Source organism: Carlito syrichta, unplaced genomic scaffold (genome assembly GCF_000164805.1).
Source record: "Carlito syrichta isolate Samal-C Ts95f unplaced genomic scaffold, Tarsius_syrichta-2.0.1 Scaffold302567, whole genome shotgun sequence".
NCBI classification, from domain to species: Eukaryota; Metazoa; Chordata; class Mammalia; order Primates; family Tarsiidae; genus Carlito; species Carlito syrichta.
Genome location: NW_007246663.1, coordinates 163,510 through 180,016, shown reverse-complemented (window position 1 = coordinate 180,016; position 16,507 = coordinate 163,510). Strand labels below are relative to the sequence as shown.

The 16,507-nt window shown below is 33.4% G+C and overlaps 1 protein-coding gene across 1 annotated transcript in view; it reads right to left on the bottom strand.

Annotated features, from left to right (window-relative positions):
- Positions 1 to 16,507, bottom strand: part of SLC15A5 (solute carrier family 15 member 5) — a 91,205-nt gene that overhangs the window by 56,185 nt on the left and 18,513 nt on the right. The window contains exon 4 of the mRNA XM_008056886.1: positions 2,025 to 2,245. Within this exon, the coding sequence (XP_008055077.1) occupies positions 2,025 to 2,245 (221 nt within the window). The remainder of the gene's footprint in view (positions 1 to 2,024; positions 2,246 to 16,507) is intronic.

The window sequence follows — 16,507 nt, the reverse complement described above, 5'->3', positions numbered from 1 at the left end:
GGAATTCTGTGATGCTTTATTCTTGTTACTTTGTCTTTGTACTAGTGGTTATTTCATCTGGGGGCAAAAAACGAACCCCAGCTTATCCTGGTGGAAGTTTCCTCTGTCTTCCTGAAGAAATACCGTCTAACCATTATCTTTGAAGTTTCTAGCATAACATTTGCTGTATGTAATTCTGGAATCAGTACAGTCCTATATCAGGAATTTTTAACCCAGTGCAAGAGAAGTATCATGGGTAATAACAGAGCATGGTCCTTGATGTCAGCCCTGATTGGGATAACTACTCTGCCATACACAAGCAGGGAGACTGGGAAGCAAGTTGCAAGTTACTTAGTGTCTCTGAGCTTCAGATTTAGGATAATATCCGTCATGTAAGCTTGCTGTGGGCCTTAAATGAGATACTGTGAAGCTATCTTTTAGAAACTATTACATAAAATAGGTGATTAATAAGTATTAGTGTTTGTTCTTTGCATTAAACTGGGCATCTAGACTTAGGGGGATGCCTAAAAAATAGTTTATCAAAATTTATTGTAATTTATGTAAAATTAAAAAATATACAATCGTTTCCAGAAAAGGCTCAAACTCAGTGGAAAGAAATATCAGATGTAATTGTATTATGAAGATAATGAATTAGCAATTTTTGCTATTTGCACAGAAAGTTTGGGGGCTGGCTATAAACTACTTAGTAATTTTGTGCTTATTATTAATTTCCCCATTCCAAGATGTTTTATGGTATTAATGCTCATACATATGGGTAATATTTCTTCTGTATTTTGTTTTTGTGCCTGCTACTATTGTCGAGTCAGGAGGGAAATCTCCTAAATCAAATTAACTTTCATTCATTATTTAGACTAAGGGTCAGCAAACTTTTCTGTAAAGAGCCAAATAGTAAATATGTCCACGTATGAGTACTGTGAAACTACTCAACCCTGCTGTCTTCATGCATAAGCCAATGAGAAAAAACAGTGAGCATGGCTACGTTTCAATAAAACTTTATTTATGGACATTGAAATTTAAATTTCATATAATTTCATGTGTCAAAAATGCTGTCTTTTAAACATTTTTTCAACCATATAAAAAAGTAAAAACTTTCTTAGCTTGCAGGATCAAATGTGGCATGCATGCTGAGGTTTGCTAGCCCCTGGTTTAGAGGAACAGGCATCGTACTGAGAGACAGGGTAGATTCTGTTTTTCCTGGCACTACTGTGCTCCTCATTCCCCACCAAACGAAAATCATTCAATTTCTTTGAGCCTAAGTTTCCTCTTTAACAAAATAAGTAGTTGGATAAGTTGATCTCTAAGGTTTTTACAGTTCTATTATTCTGTGGTTTATAAATATAACTAATTCATTAGCCTTCTAAATTTCAAGTTGGGAGTTAGCAATGATCAAAATCCCCAATTTGTTCACAAAATTTTATATACATTTATTTTTCTCTATAAACAAGTTAGTCTTTGACCATAACCACATTTTAAAAAACTTAAATCTCACTTATGAAAGATACTTTGGGTTTAGTGTTTTCCCTTGAAACAAAGAAACTAATTGCCCAGGGAACTAATAGAATGGGTGGGGAGAGAATCACTTGCTCATTAGTACTTAAGAGTACAGTGGAGGTGGTACTCAAATCAGTCAATTTAGCTACTTGTTAGCACTACTTTTTAAAGGTTTAATGAGGGAAGAAGGTAAAATCTATGACTAAAGGGAGGTTGGTAATTGCCTATAGATCTGATATTTTTTTGCACTGCTCTTAAGCTTTATGACTATGCACTCTGAAGTACTGTCTGCACCTACTGACAGACATTTATAACTCTACAAAAGAAACACATCCCAGGGTCTCCTCAGGTATGTCTCTCCCAGCTCCATTTTGCTCTTGAAATCAGATCCTGTAATGATTAGAAGCTTTTATGGGATAACACATTGGCAAGTATATGAAAAGTGCTTGTTGGGGTGATGATCCGTATTTATGTGTATGTTAACATGCAATCATTTTGCTGTTGTTGGAGCAGTATCCTTTACCTGTCCTTACCTGCATGAGACACATTCTGTATAAGAGCTGAAAAATGAAGAGAGGAAGAAGGGTGAAGAAAAATTTGATGTCTTCCACAGGAAGCTTACTGCAACGGTCACTATATTTTTCTTTGGTGAGGTCTAACCAGTTTGTCACATTTCTGCCAAGATGGCAATATTGCAGGCAGTATATTTTCAGTGCATTAACAAATACCCCAAAGATTGTCAGGAGAGAGAGACCTGCAAATAATTGGAAATATTACTTATTAGTGTAGGAATCATTTTCCAGTTTTCCAGGATGCCAATCAGAAAGATGACAATTGCAAGAATGAAGGCAAAGTGACTGAGGAGGTTTTATCACCCAAGGAGTCAGATTCAAAGGAACAAACTTCTGACAAGGATTCTGGCATCCTGATGACCAGCCCAGGGTGGTACCTGACAGGTGATGTAAAAAATGAAAAAGGTAAGATCAATGGGAACATAATACAAAGGCAAGAAAAATGACAAAACAGCAAAGTAAAAAATTTCAGAATCACTCAGAAGTCTCTATCTTTAACTCATTAATGAATATGATAACCTGAACTTTTTTTTACATCCTTAATACAAAGACCTGGTACTATTTTTTAATATGAATTATTATAAATAATCCTCACTTTACTTGGCAGGTAGAGGGTGGGTTCTTATTTTGACATGGAGATGAAGGGAATTGTATTCTCATTCTCTGCTTTGACTTTATCCTTTAATTTCAGACATAGGGTTAAACTTTGAACTCTTTAAATGACTTTATACATGTTGATAGTGTCACTAAAAGTTCAGATTGAATTAGTTGGCTTCTGACTTTTCCAGTAGTTTCCTCTGGGTTTATATGGCTGTCGCTTTAGCATCAGACAGCATTTTATTGCTTCAGATGTTAGCAGTCACTTACTGCTAGTGATTTGCAACTTCTTTGTTGCTTCTTTTATGATCTTTCAGATTCTACCTTTTCTTTGACTCCATTAGGACTTCCTGATACAATGACAGATAAGAGACCCCCGTTTAGGTAGCAGTTCAGCTGTGCCATCATGATTGCTACAATTTTTCATAGCACTCCCTTTGACCAGATAAATCCCTTCACAAATTATATAGACACAAAACTATTGTTGCAGGATAAATGGTATAATAAATGTGAAAATGTTTGAGCTTCTCCAAGAAAGGCTGCTATAGAAATTCAAAGTATAGTTTGATCATTTTGACTGTGTTCAATTTCCTATAATAAAATCCTAGATAAAATGCACTAAAACCAAATTTATTTAGATGCTGTAAAGCATTGGTTTTTATATTTAAATAAAGAACACAATATTTCTTTGTATGATTATAAAGTGATTATATTGATTTGATCTGGTTTTTTTCTTCAAGAGTTATAAGGGAACCATTATGTCAGCTTTTGATTAATTGGGGAAGCTGGGGGCCTGGTAATTGAATATGGAGCCTTTCACCTCTAAGTCACTGAATCAAATCCAGCCCAAATTGGTAGTGACCAAGAGTGATTACAGCTATGGCTCTTTGGTGGCCTTTGTGAAGTATGCTTAGGTCATGTGGAAGTATGTCAGGATACATTCTGATGGGAGATAGGCTCATATCTATAGTCATTATTGCCTCTTCTTAGTCACTATTACCAGATGTAGATGAAAGTTCAGAAATTGATAAGGCCAAGAAGCCTCTCATGGAGTACCTGTGAGAGGCCAAGTTTTGTGCTTTTAGTAAAGAAGTAATCAGGATGGCTCTTTATTATTGCAAAAAGAGCTGCTCTATTATGAGACTTTCCTAGCTATTTCAATTAGTTTACTTAAGAGTTAAGTAAAATGAGAACTGAGAATGTGTTGATGAACAGTCTAGAGACTGAATTTGAACAGACCTGGGCTAGGTGGCTTAACTTCCTGATATTTCCTTACACTCTTTTCTCTGTTGCCCATCAACCTGCTTTCTAAAAACGCTTGCAAAATGGGTGCTGTGTATATAGTATGGTTATTATTAACACTGATTCAAATTACTTTATGCTTTCAAATAGGTTTTATTATTAAATGGCAAGTGCTTGCAGGATATAAGACTATTTCCAAGGATATTTCCCCCAAATTCCCTCCAATCTTTAAAATTCAAGAATTTGTATTGAATATAGTATATTTTAAACTCACTATCCTTTTTTTGTACAAATGAATTACTATTTGTTGTAAGATAAACTTGGATCTGCTTCTCTTATTGATACTTCAATTTTATTAAGTAGTTTAATGTTATTGTCTTATTTCTAAAGAGAGGTAGCTCAGATAAGTTCTTCTCCAACTGTGTTAAAAATTAAGTTTTCAAAAACCTTCTCAACTATCATGGTTAATATATTTGTGCAATACAACAAAAATAAAATACTTAAACATAAAATAATCAAAGACATACAAAATATAAGTCCTGATATTTTTATTATTAGATTCAACAGACATAAGTTATAACTTTGCAAAAATATTACTACATGTTTTCTCTCTGTCTGTATTTATTTTATTGCATACATGAAACAAACAGTTCATCAGTCAACACTGCTCCATGAACCAGGCTGTGAGTGGCACTGTCTTCAATTTAATATACACTTTGAAAAATGAATTGGTTTAAACAAATTAAATCATATCTGATACAGTGATATGAAATAACAACAAAATGACTGAGAAACAAGAAGTGATTATGTATGAATGAGGTCAAAAACTCTAACTAGCACAGCAAGTGCACATAATTGATGCCAAGGAAATGCCAGGGCAATCATTCATTCCTGTCACATGTTTATTGAGTATCTACTATGTGTCAGGGACTGTTTTAGACCCTGGCACTAGCAGTGAACAAGATCTATGAACTCCCGAGTATTTGTGGTGGAGGGGAAACACTATAAATAGGAAAATATCAGGCAAATTCTGTTAAAAGCTCAGTGGGCTGATATGATAAAGACCTGTTGTGGGGGTAGGAAGTAGAAGAGATCTCTTAAAGAGTATTCATGTGAACTGAGGATTAAGTCAGTGGAAGTAGGCAAAAAGACCTGGAGGAAACATATGCCAGGAACACATGAAGTAGAAATGAGCTGGGAGAGCTTCAGCTACCGTAAAGACCAAAGAAGCAATAGCTCAGTTAATGAGAAGATTGGGAGGAAATACAGTCTATGAGTAGGTCAGGGGTCAGACCACCTAGGTCAAGGTAAGGAACTTGAAGTCTATTCTTAGTATTACAGGAAGCCAGTAAGAAGTTCTAAACAGAGTAGAGATGTCATATGTTGTATTTCTTTTTTTAAAACTTACTCTGGAACCCTGGTAACTTTGTAGATAACTAAGTTTAGGGGACAATAGAAGGAACTGGAAGACAGGCAAGAGATAGTGATGGCCTTGACTAGTACAGTAATAGTAATGAAGAGAAATGAACAGAATGAAATGTATTTTTGAACAATCAAAATTTTTTATGTGGCATGGGAGTGAAATAAGAAGATTTGAAGATGACTATTTTTTTCTACTTAAAAGATTTTGGTGACTTTATTGAGAAGGAGAAAATAAGAAAGGAGTCAGTTTGCAGTTGGGTGAATCAGAAGTTGAGTTTTGGTGCACACTGAAAAATTATTAGATAGCCAAGTCAAAATGTCAAATAGGAAGTAGAATATATGCTTTCCAAGGTGAAGAGAGAAGTCAATATGAAATTGAGTGTATGGCATATAGATGGCATTAAAATCCATGGGACTAGAGCTTAAGGAAAGAGGATGGGCAGAGAAGAGACAGGATCCCGATAATGGATCCTAGGGCTTCACATCAGTCAGGAAATTATCACAGGAAAAATGCTAGCCAAGGAGACAGAAGAGGAAGATGATGTACTAGATGAGTTGTACAAAGGAAGGAAAGTGGAGAAATAATAAACCTAAGTTGATCAACTGGATTGAGAGGAAGCCGGTAGGCCAATGAAAGAGTGCAAGAAAAGGAACTCCATGGTAATCTGTCTACCCAAGGAAAGTGGCAGTTATCCCATGAAACCTAGTTACAACTGAATGTTAAGATGGATGTCCTGTTGAAAACATCACAACTAAACATTACACCACATCCTTGGATTAAATTATTAGGCTTGATAGAAAGCTCATGACTTCTATACAAATAATTTTGAGTGTCATTTAGACTTAGTCATAAAAAGGTCTATTATCATTATAATTCTCAAATTGCTTTTCTGCACCAGAAGCAGAAATGAGAGGTTGAAAAAAAAAAGAAAACTGAAATGAAAAATTCAACTGAGACTTCAAACTCTGGTTTAAATGTGCACGGCAAACACACCAGGCGTGCACATTTTAAAATAAAACAGATGAGCTATTTTAAATGTTTTATTGCAAAACTTAAAGATTTTAGTTATTGCTATTAAAAAAAACTTCTAGAAAGCTATTTTCCTATTCTTTGTACCTCTAAGTCCTTGGCACTGATGTTCTTCTCCTCTGACCTTGATCTAATCATGAATATCTATGCTACTTAATTATAATAAAAAAAGCCTACATTGCACTCTAGATGGTAGATGCACATTTTTTCTTCTTTGGTCACCTGCCAGTTCTCAAAATTATAGCAGTGGGAAGAAATGCAAATGAAGGCCGTGCTTGACAGCTAAACGTAATGGAATGCATGGTCCACATTTGAAAAGTTACCTTAAAATAAAAGGTAGCATATAAAAAATCATTTCTTTAAGGTCACCTATGGCTTTGAATTACAGCTTTGAGGAATTTCCAATTTAGTCATCCAAGAGGAAGAAGCCAAAATAAGGATTATATACTTTGCTAGAGGGAAGACTAGCAGAGTTTTACTGCATCATAGTTGGGTTATTTTAGAAATTAGAAAGAGTAAACAAAACAAAACCCCCAAATATTCATTTTATAGAACCTTGTGTAAAGTCATCCACTGGTAAACATTTTATGTTAGTTGCATTTACAACTAGTAAAGTTTTGTTTTGTTAATATCCAAAAAAATTTGCCTTATTACTTATAAAATACATACTATATAGACTACAATAAGCTGACAGTAAACAGAGCTGATTATATAGATCTGTATTACATGAAGAAAAGCTGCATTTTTTAATTCAAATGAATATCTTTTCAAATAGGAGATGGCAAAACAAATGAATGGATGCCCAACTTATTTAGAAAATTTGAATCTAAAAATAATATATATGTATGTATACATATGTATGTATTTGTGTGTGTGTACTCACAAAAACTCAAAATTATCTGATAATTAAACACATCAGAAAACGCCAAAGTGGTTTTTCAACAAAAAGCATTTACTTTACATTTTCCATGAGACTGACACTTTTTTGCATACTGATCCCATATTATAGACTACCAGGAAGACAAGTATTGTTAAGCTGTGGTCCACAAACCACAGAACTTTGAGAAACAGGCATGGGGCTTCTGTGTAGCGTCTTTTCGTTTCTTTTCTTTTTTCTTTTGAAAATGTGGGATACAAATCAGCATTAGGTACATAAATGGTCTATGTACAGGTGAAGTTTGGACCTCCCATTGGTCCTCACTTTACCTGGTTTAAGATCAGGTACTCTTGGAGATGTTATGTGCCCTCCTTCCCTCCCCTGGCAGTATCTCACTGTTGCCAATCTCTTTCTTGTAGCATTATAATAAATATTCAAGGTCCACTGATGAGTGAGAACATGTGACACTCAATTCTTGTTTCTGTGCTAGATCATTGAGTATGATAGACTCTAATTCCATCCAAGTTTTTGCAAAGTCCATCATTTTGTCCTTTTTATGGCTGCATAATATTCCATCATGTATATGTACCACATTTTTTTTTAATCCAGTTCACTTTCGATGGGCAGCACAGTTGGCTTCATGTTTTTGCAATTGTGAGCAGTGCTGCAATAAACATGTGTATGCAGGTATCTTTTTTGTAGAATGATTTGAGTTCCTCTGGGAATACTCCCAGAAGGAGGATTACTGGATCATATGGAAGGTTGATTTTCAGATATTTTAGAAATCACCACACTGTTTTCCACAGAGGTTGTACTAGTTTACATTCCCACCAAAAGTGTAGAAGTGTTCCCTTTTCCCCCGCATTCTTTCCAGCATCTGTTGTTTTTAAGTTATGGTTGATGGCCATCCAGACTGGAGTTAGGTGATATGCAAATGTGGTTTTGATCTGCATTTCTTTGATGATTAGTGAGGCTGAGCATTTTTTCATGTATCTGTTGGCTGTTTGTATGTCTTCTTTTGAGAAATGTCTATTCATGTCTTTTTTCCACTTTTTTATTGTTGTTGTTTGGGTTTTTCCTTTCTGTACATCTGAGTTCCTTGGAGATCCTTAACGTTAGGTCTCTGTCAGATAAACAGTTGGCAAATATTTTTTCCCAGTCTGTGGCTGTCTCCCTGCTTTCTTGATGGTTTCTTTTGTTTCGCAGAAGCTCTTCAGTTTTATAAGGTCCCACTTGTCTATCTTATCTCTTCTGGCTTGGGCTTTTGGAGTTTTGATCAGGAATTGGTTGCCTATTCCAATATCTATACAGGTGTCTCCTGCGTTTTCTAAGAATCTTATCATTTAAAGTTTTATATTTAGGTCTTTGATCCATTTAGAGTTGGTTTTTGTATATGATGATAGGTAGAGGTCCTGTTTCATTCTTTTACATGCAGCCAGCCAGTTTTCCCAACATTGTTTACTGAATAAGTTCTCTTTCCAGTGGTGGTTGTTGGTGGTTTTGTCAAAGATGAGTTGGTTAAGAAATTGAGGTTTTGCTTCTGGAATCTCTACCCTGTTCCATTGGTCTATATGACTGATCAATGCTCCACCACCTCAGTTTGTGGTATAATCGAATGAACTCCAGCCTGAGAAAAATAAGACTTGGGTTCTGGTTCCACTTCAGCTATCTTCTGTGATGTCTTGAGCAAGTCATTTAATTGAATTATGTCTCTGTTTCAGCACTAAGTTTAACAGTCATAAACACTGATAGAACATTTACCATATTCCAAGTATTTATAAGACACAGGAGTTTCTAATTTATTCATAAATAGATAATTTCAACATATGTGATAAATGAAATGGTAAAATTATGCTCAGGGTGCTGCAGGAACAGAGGCAAAACTTTCAGTAACCTTTCCCCCTACCTTATGGGTATGTGGTAAAAATAAAGTAACATTGATGAATGTGGTTAATTTTTAAAAATATTCTTAGTGCATTCCTATGAGTGGTAGTTGTATAGATAAGTAGCAGAAACAGTTGGTAGTACTAAAATGGAAATATGTTATGAAATAAGGTCAGAATTAAACAAGATGAATAGATTGACTGACCAAAGGAACAGAACAGAAACTCCAGAAATGCTAGTGAAAGTATACAATAAAAATGACATCTCAAATCAGTGGGAAAAATATGGCCTTTTTAATAAGCAAGGTTAGAATACATTAATATTTACATGAAAAAATATATAATTGGGTTTATTCTTAAAGTTTTTTCTAATATAATTTCAAAATGGGTCAGGATGTAGAGAAAAAAGGAATACTATGAATGCTAAAAGAAAATGTGAATGAATTCTTTTGTAATCTGAAAGCAAGTAAAACTTTTTTACCATGACTCAGAATTTAGAAACAAAAAGAAACTTATTTTATTATAAACATAAACACCAACAAAAGATAAACAAAAGATGGAAAAATATCACAAGAAGAAAATTTAAAAGATATAGATGAGAAATAATGTCTGTAACATTTGTCATAGACAAAGAGTTAATACCTTCTGATAAAAAATCATCCAAAATTGACAAGAAGTAAACCACAAAACAACATACTCTTAACAAATGTGTCAAAGAAAATATCATGAGGGAATTTAGAAAACATCTGGACACAAATACAAATAAAAACACTACATATCAAAACGTATGGGATGCAGCAAAAACAGTAAATACTAAGAAAGAAGTTTAAAATGGTAAATGTTTACAAGGGTATCTGCATAATGAAAATTTGTGTACCTAACCCTGAATTGTATCCCACATCTTTAAATTAAAAAATGAAATAAAATGGTAAATGTTTACATTAAAAAATAATGATCTTAAGTCAATAATTTATGAAACTAGAGAAAGAATAGACCAAAAACTTTTGGTTAAGAAATTAGAGAAAGAATAGATCAAATTCAAAGTAATAAACAGAAAAAAAAATTAGAGCAGAAATCAACAAAATAGAAACTAGAAAAACTATTTAAAAACTCAATGAAACTCTGTCAGTCTTCTAAAAATATTCACAAAATCGACAAGCCTTTATCTAGACTAAGAAAAAGGGAGAAGACTCAAAGAACTAAAATTAAAATGAAAGGAGACATTGAAACTGATGTCACAGGAATAGAAAGGATTATGAGTGATTACTATAAGCAATTATACACTAGTAAATAATATAACCTAGAAGAAACAGATAAATTGCTAAAACATACACCCCACTAAAACTAAATCATGAAGAAAAATAATCTGAAAAGATCTACAACTAGTGAGAAGATTGAAACAGTAATCAAAAACCTCCTCCCCCCAAAAAGCTCAAGACCAGATGCAGTCACTAGAGAATTCTACTAAACATTTGAAGAAGAATTAACACCAATCTTTCTCAAACTCTTTCAAAGACTCCAAAAGGAAAGAACATTCCCAAATATTTTATGAGGCCAGCATTTCTCTGATATCAAAACCAGACAAAGAGATAATAAAATTACAGATCAGTATCACTGATGAATATTGATGCAAAGATCCTAAACAAAAATCGTAACAAACCAAATTCAATAGCACACGAAAAGTCTCAAACATCACAACAAAATGTAATTTATACCTGCACTACAAAGATGTTTCAGCAAACAAAAATTAATCAATGTAATATATCACATTAACAAAATGAAGAACAAACAACCCCATGTGATCATCTCAACAGATGCAGAAGAAACATTTAGCAAAATTCACATCCTTTCATGATAAGAACACTCGACCATCTAGGAATAGAAGAAAACTACTCAACATGATAAAAGTTGTTTATGGAAGCTTCATAGCTAACATTATACTTAATGGGAAAGACTGAAAGCTTTTCTCATAAGATTGGGAACAAAGCAAGGATGAATACCTTTGCCACTATCACTAAACGTAGTGCTACAAGCTCTAGAAAAAACAATTAGACAAAAAAGAAAAAAAGCATACAAATTAAAAAAAAAAAAGAAGTAAAATCAGCTCTATTCACACATGACATGATCTTATCGATACTAAGTCTTAAGGATTCCACAAAATACCATTTGAATTAATAAAGGAATTCAACTGAGTTTCAGGATATAAAATCAACATTCAAAAATCAATCATATTTCTATATAATAATGATGACTGATTTGAAAGGAAATCAAGAAAACAATCTGATTTACTATAGCATCAAAAAGGATAAATACTTAGGAATAAACTTAACCAAGAAGCTGAAAGACTTGCATATTGCAAACTATAAAACTTTGCTAAAAGAAATGGAAGAAGATACAAATAAATGGAAAGACATTTGTGATTTTTGAATTGGAAGTCTTAATATTGTTGAAATGTACACACTACCTAAACTGATCTACAGATTCAGTGCAATCCCTAACGAAAACCCAACAGCATTTTTGTTTCAGAAATATATATTTTAAAAAAACCTTAAAATTCATATGGAATTTCAAGGGACCCTGAATAGTCAATACAATCTTGAAAAAGACAATCAAAATCGGACATCTCACATTTCCTGATTTCAAAACATTCTACAAGGCAGCATAGTCAAAAGTTTGTAGCTCTAACATAAAATATGTAGATTTATAGACCAATGACACAGAATAGAGAGTCCAGAAATATACCTTTTTATATATGGCCAAATGATTTTCAGTGAGGGTGCCAAGACTACATAATGACAAAAGGGAAGTCTCTTCAACAAATAGAGCTGGGGAAATTGTACATCCACACCCAAGATAATGAATTTGGACCCTTACCTTATATCATATACAATAATTAACTCAAAGTGAATTAGAAACTCAAAATAGGTCTATTAAAATCCTAGAAGAAATATAATTATTAAACATGCAGAGGAAAACTGGAAAAAATCTTCATAATGTTAGATTTAGCAATGATTTATTGGATATGACACCAAAAACACATGCAACAAAATAAAATAGACAAACATTAAAAACTTGTGAGTCAAAGAAAGCAATCAACAGATTGAAAAGGCAACCTATGAAATGAGAAAAAATAATGGCAAAACATATATCTGATATGGGGTTAACATCAAGAATATATAATGACCTTCCACAACTCAATAATAAAAAAATCTTATTTAAAAATGGTCAAAGAACTTTAACAGACATTTCTTCAAAAAAGATTTATAAATGACCAATACATGAATAAAAAGATACTCAACATCACTGACAATTAGGGAAATATTCATCAAAATTATAATGAGATATCAGTTGACACATATTTCTTCTAATATTGGATGGCCAATGTTAAAAGAACAGAAAAATAAAAATGTTGAGGATGTGAAGTGTGAATAACCCTTGTGCACTGTTGGCAGAAATGTACAATGGTGCAGCCATTATGAAAAAATGGTATATACATGTACAATGAGTACTTATCTACTTAATCCTTAATTGTACCACATCTTAAAAAAATTAATACAAAGAAAAACAGTATAAAAGTTTCTCAAAAATGTAAAATAATCCCACTTTTCAGTATATATCCCAAAAAATCCGAAACAGGATATTAAAAAGATATTTGCATACCTATATTTATCTCAGTGTTATATACATTAGATAAGAAGTAGAAGAAATTCAAATATCTATCAATCGATAATTAAATAAAGAAAACGTTATATATATGCATGTATATAGTGGAATATTAGGCAGCATTAAAAAAGGAAATCTTGTTGCATGCTACAACATAGATAAACCTTGATGATATTAGGCTAAGTGAAATAAGTCAGTAATAAAAAGACAAATACTGTATGAGTCCACTAATATGAAGTATCTAAAGCAATTAATACAAACAGAAATTGGAAATGCAGTTAGTTACCAAGGGCTGGGAGGAGTGGAGAGGAAAAATTAGTGTTTGGTGGGTATAGAGATTCAATGTTGTAAGACAAGTAAGTTTTAGAAATACGTTAAATAACAATGTGAATGTACTTAACACCACTGAACTGTGTACACTTGAAAAAATAATTAAGATGACTTATTTCACCTAACGTAGTGTTCTCCAGTTCCATCCATGTTGCTGCAAATGACAGAATTTATTATTTTTTATAACTGAATACTATTTCAGTGTATATAGACACCACGTTTTCTTTATCCATTCATATGTTGTTGGATCCCTAGGTTGTTTCCATATCTTGGCGATTGTGACTAGTGCTGTAATAAGTATGGAAGTGCAAATATCTCTTAGATATATTAATTTCCTTTCCTTTGGCTAAATGGATGGAACGGGAGGACATTATGTTAAATGAAGTCAGCCAGGAAAAAGTTAAACATTGCATGTTCTCATTCATATGTAGAAGATTAAAAAAAGTTGATCATATAAAAGTCAAAAGTAGAATAGAAGATACTAGAGACTGGGAAGGGTAGAGGAAAAGAAAAGGAGAGATATGGAGAGATTTTTTTAAAAGATACACAATTACAGCTAGATAGGAAGAATAAGTTCTAGTGTTATATACCACTGTAGAATTATTATTATAGTTAATAATAATATATAATTTCAAACAGCTAAAAGGATATTGAATATTTCCAACACAAAGAAATGATAAAATGTATGAGGTGATGGGTATTCAAATTATTCTAATCTGATTACTATACATTATAGGTATAGTAAAATCACTATATATAATTAATGTACATACATGGATATATGCAATGAAAATCACTATATATAATTAATGTACATACATGGATATATGCAATTATTATGTGTCAATTAAAAAAAAAAACCACTACACTTAATGATCCTGATGGCAGAATACCTGAACTGGAAATTACATGTTTTTCTTATACATTAAAAAAAATTGATTAAGATGATAAATTGAATATTATATGTTTTTTGCCACAATAAAAAAATCACAACCCTATAGAAAAGATGAACTAGCAATATGAACAGAGAGTTCACTGATAAAGAAATACAAATTGCTCTGAAGCAATGAAAAAATGCTCAACTTTTTTCAAAATAAGAAAAACATATTAAAACATCAAGATGAAACCATCAAGAGAGCAGGGAGACAGCCTACAGACTGGGAAAAAGTATTTGTCAACTCTAGGTCTGACAAAGGCTTAACATCCTGGATCTACAAGGAACTGAAACGTACTGAAAAGAAGAAAACAAACAACCCCATTATAAAATGGGCAAAAGATATGAACAGACACTTCGCAAAAGAAGACATCCGAGCAGCCAACAAACACATGAAGAAATGCTCAACCTCACTAATCATCAGGGAGATGCAAATCAAAACCACACTGAGATACCACCTAACTCCAATCAGAATGGCAATTATCATCAACTCAAAAAATAACAGCCGCTGGAGAGGGTGTGGTGAAAAGGGAACACTTCTACACTGTTGGTGGGAGTGTAAACTAGTGCAACCTCTGTGGAAAGCAGTGTGGCAATTCCTAAAAGCTCTAAACATCAACCTTCCATATGACCCCGCAATCCCCCTACTGGGAATATACCCTGAAGAACTCAAATCACTCGATAAAAAAGATACCTGCACACGTATGTTTATCACAGCGTTGTTCACAATAGCAAGAACCTGGAAACAACCATGCTGCCCATCAAAAGAGGACTGGATTAAAAAAATGTGGTACATATACACGATGGAATACTACGCAGCCATAAAAAAGAACAAAATCATGAATTTTGCAGCAACCTGGACGGAACTAGAGTCTATAATACTGAGTGACCTCTCACAGAAACAAAGATCCGAGTATCACATGTTCTCACTCATATAATGGACCTTGAACATCCAATGTAATACTATAAGAAAATGACTGATGGTACTGGGAAACTACGGGGGGGAAGCGGATGGGATTAACAGTAGCAGATATCTGTCTGGGGATGGGAAAATACCTCTTATCAACAGGGTGTCTGAATGAAACGTAATTGTACACCTAACCCTTAACTGTACCCCACAAAACCATAATAAAAAATATTGATTAATTAAAAAAAAAAACAAAACATCAAGAAATCATTTCCTAGTCTCAAATTGGTGAAAATTCCAAAGTTTGACAATATACTCTGTTGCAGAGACTGTGGGAAAATAGACATTTGTATACATTTTTAATAAAAACACAAAATAGTGGTACAATCACTATAGGAAGAAATTTGGCAACATATAGCAAAATTATATATGGAGTTACTTTTTGATTTAGCAATCCTCCTAGGAATTCATCCTAAAGATGTACTGCATCCTCCCCAAATGTAAAGAGAAGTACACACCAACCTATTTATTAAAACCTGTTTAACATAGCAAATGTAAAGAAACCCAAATGTTTATCCATATGGAACTGGTAAAAAAAGGGAAAAAAAGTTTATCACACAATGGAGCACTATACAGCTATAAAAAGGAATGAGGAATTTAAAAATATACAATTATAAAGTGATCCCCAAGATATATATTAAATTTAAAAAGCAGATGAGAAAAGAGAATGATATGTTACTGCTTATATCAGAATGGGAAAAATATATATACGTGTATGTATTACACATTTTAATATTTGCCTTCAGTAAGAAATGGAAGAATAAACCATAAAAAAAATCAAAGATGCAATAAAAGACAGCAAGAAGCTTTCTGAAGGACTCAGGCATTAACATGAAAAGGATCTCACTACCAAATATGGAAAAATTTGAGCATTATAACTGTAGTCGATTAAAACACATCAAAATGTTTAAGTCTGTGAATTCATAATAATAGTATTTTTAAAAAATCCTTAATAGGCCATCTTTGCAGGATGTTAAAGTGCAACTCATTAATTTCAAATAATGGAAATAATTTAACAGTTTTTCTCATATAAGTTATACCTCTGTTTAAGTAACTGAACAGGAGATATTTCTCTTTATAGAATTATTTCAGTTAATAAAAGAGGAAGAAACGCAGAATGTCGCCACCTTGCAACTTCCATTGGAGTAGTGGATTTAGGTAAAAAATCATCAGTAGATATTATGCAAAAACGGATATTATGCCTCTTTACTGAAGTGCATAATGTCATCTGTGAAGAAATTCGGCCAAAAAAAGAAATTTGAATCTGATCAGGTATCTAGGTCTATTAAAAAATCTGCAGCCGGGCTCCGTGGCTCAGCCTGTAATCCCGCGCCTTTAGGAGGCTGAGGTGAGTGGAATGCCTGAGCCCACGGGTTCGAGACCCGCCTGGGCAGCGAGACCTCATCTCTACAATAAATCAAAAAATCAGCCGGGCGTGTAGCGCATGCCTGTATTCCGGCTACTCGGAAGGCTGAGGCGGAAGGATCGCCGGAGCCCAG